The sequence below is a fragment of the Micromesistius poutassou genome (genome assembly GCF_964030765.1).
Source record: "Micromesistius poutassou genome assembly, chromosome: 21".
In the NCBI taxonomy this organism is placed as follows: Eukaryota; Metazoa; Chordata; class Actinopteri; order Gadiformes; family Gadidae; genus Micromesistius; species Micromesistius poutassou.
This window is the reverse complement of record NC_140291.1, coordinates 2,919,908-2,922,407: the sequence shown is the minus strand read 5'-3', so window position 1 is coordinate 2,922,407 and position 2,500 is coordinate 2,919,908. Positions and strand designations below refer to the sequence as shown.

The 2,500-nt window shown below is 43.2% G+C and overlaps 1 protein-coding gene across 1 annotated transcript in view; it reads left to right on the top strand.

The window, feature by feature from the left end:
* The window catches only part of LOC311366763 (melanopsin-A-like), a gene marked incomplete at both ends in the record, with an annotated part of 29,508 nt that overhangs the window by 26,692 nt on the left and 316 nt on the right, over positions 1-2,500 (top strand). The window contains one exon of the mRNA XM_084485551.1: positions 1,110-1,178. Coding sequence (XP_084341677.1) covers positions 1,110-1,178 — 69 coding nt within the window. The remainder of the gene's footprint in view (positions 1-1,109; positions 1,179-2,500) is intronic.

The window sequence follows — 2,500 nt, the reverse complement described above, 5'->3', positions numbered from 1 at the left end:
AGCTGTACAAAACACTGTCTTTTACGCCGTTGTAGAGTCAAGGAAAGGCAAAAGTAAAAGACAGCATTTTACACCATAATACACTGACTTAAAATGTTATTTTACGTTACAAATTACATATTTTTTGTCGATTTCAATGAATACACGTCTACAATACGGCTTGGTTTTGACCCCATTTGCCTTCCGTAGTTTTCATGGTTCGAGCTCCTTGGTTTTATGTAGTCACGTCAAAACTAAAGCTATACGTGGAGACTTGGTGTCTGGCCTGTTGTTTGCCGTTGTTCATGGGTGCCTATAAAAAGCAGCTCATTTCCATCACTAATTACGGTTCCATTTATTATCGTGGTAATTCTCATATAAGCGACGTACTCAGTTGCTTGCTGTAGTGCGTAAGGATTTAAGTGTTTCCCAGATCCTATTCTTCACTGCTGATCATTAGAGAGAGCTCAGTTGTGTTACAAAGGTGCAGTCGGCGGCGTACACATGACCATTCATCGTTATGCAACAACAACGAGCTACATATCTCAAATAATAACTCCTTAATCAAGAATTAAATTTGGATCCGATTTTTTTCTTCTTATAAAGACTTAACTTCACAGCTGTATTTCACCGACTACTAGACCGCAGTGAACGCTGTGATCACCAGAACACACACACCGACTGTATTGCGGTGATGCTGACGTCCGCTGTAACACGGTAGGATGAGACGGTCACCATCACCATCGCCATCGACTCCTCGACTCCTCCGCAGGGAGGGTCACGAAAAGTTACTTATTTACAGCAGAAAACAAACCGGAACACAAAGAACGCCGTCATCATTTATTAGTGAAAGTGGTGAGTTGACACCTAGCGTCGCGCCACCGAGAGTTGAAGCTCGGCCAATTATCTTTTTGTTCCGACTCAGCCAATCGCAATCGCCCACGCGGTTGGCCGCGGAGGACATTCCGTTAATTACTATGGCGGTGTTTTTCCAGCCTCCAGTCTGACGAGCTCTGGAATCAACGCTTTGGTTTAAAATCCATAAAGATAATCTAGTGTGTGTGTGTGTGTGTGTGTGTGTGCGTGCGTGCGTGCGTGTGTGCGTGTGTGCGTGCGTGTGTTCTTTCCAGACCCAGACAGAATTGGAGGACATCTCCATGTCTGACTTCAGCCTCAAGTCTGTCACGCTACCAGTCAATGTAAGCCTAGTTCCGTGTCTTTCTGAATCCCCTTCTCGCCGCCACACTGACGATTCAACCTCAAGTTGAGGTTGAATCGTCACCATGGTTACCATGACCAATCGTCATGGTGACAACAGCAGAAGGGCTGGGGAGCAGTGGTGATTGGGGGATCACCTCTGGCGGTGGGAGACGCAGAGGTTGTCTGAAACCGTTTAGATTTACTTTATTGTGATCTGACGTGGCAAGCCAGACCAATTCTTGGAGTAAAGTACTTAAAAGAATTACCAAGCTCTCCAAATGTCACCATCTCCATTCATCCTCATAATCCCTCGTCGTCACCCTATCCACTCGGCTCGATGATGGATCTCTTTACTATTAATCACTCATCGTCCAAAGCGCATGTTTTGCAATCATTTCAAAATGGTGTCATTTTGCTAAAAAGCTTTTTTACCACAGGAAATCCAAAGCAATCCCCTATGGTTCTCCCCAGTGTGCTCAATGTAATTTTCACTTTCATTTTCACTTTAAATGCCACTTACACAATACATTTGAAAGTAGACAGATAAATGTCCCTGTGAGGCTGACTCCTGGGAATGTAACTTTGTAACAAATGGATGATAAGTAACGTATGTGGGTCTCTGATCCTCTTATGAAAACTACTGTGGCAGCCAGTTCAGAGGGACAGAGCGGGACAATTTGTATTGGCTGGTGATTTTCCACACTGTGGAAAAAAAGTAAGTAATTAATCAGTGGCATTGATCAATAGCTTTGATCAGCTCAGTGCCACCCTCTCTGCCCGGCAGATTAGATGGAACACTTTATTGATGGGCGGGCGAGGTGATTGTTGGCGGGGAGCCAAAATCTACCCAATCTACCCCAACTTGAAGCCAGCGCCGCCGTCTGATATCTGTCTCTCTCTCTCGCACTCTCTCTCTCTCTCTCTCTCTCTCTCTCTCTCTCTCTCTCTCTCTCTCTCTCTCTCTCTCTCTCTCTCTCTCTCTCTCTCTCTCTCTCTTTCTCTCACACTCTTTCGCTCCCTATATCTCTTTTTATCTCTCTCAAGATTGAAAATCCAAAAGGCTTCATGCATGGAAAAAGTACATTTACATTGCCAAAGCAAAAAAATGAAATTATATAACATAATAAACAAATGAATAATAGCACATTATAAAAAAAATATTTAATGCATTATGTGTATATACTCTCCAGTGACAATAAATGGAATATATATATAAAATACACAATTCTCATGGTTTTATAAAGTGATGCCCAATAGCAGCACTCATTTACACCTTGTTGAACTCTCTCTCTCTCTCTCTCTTGACCCCTATGTGTCTGTC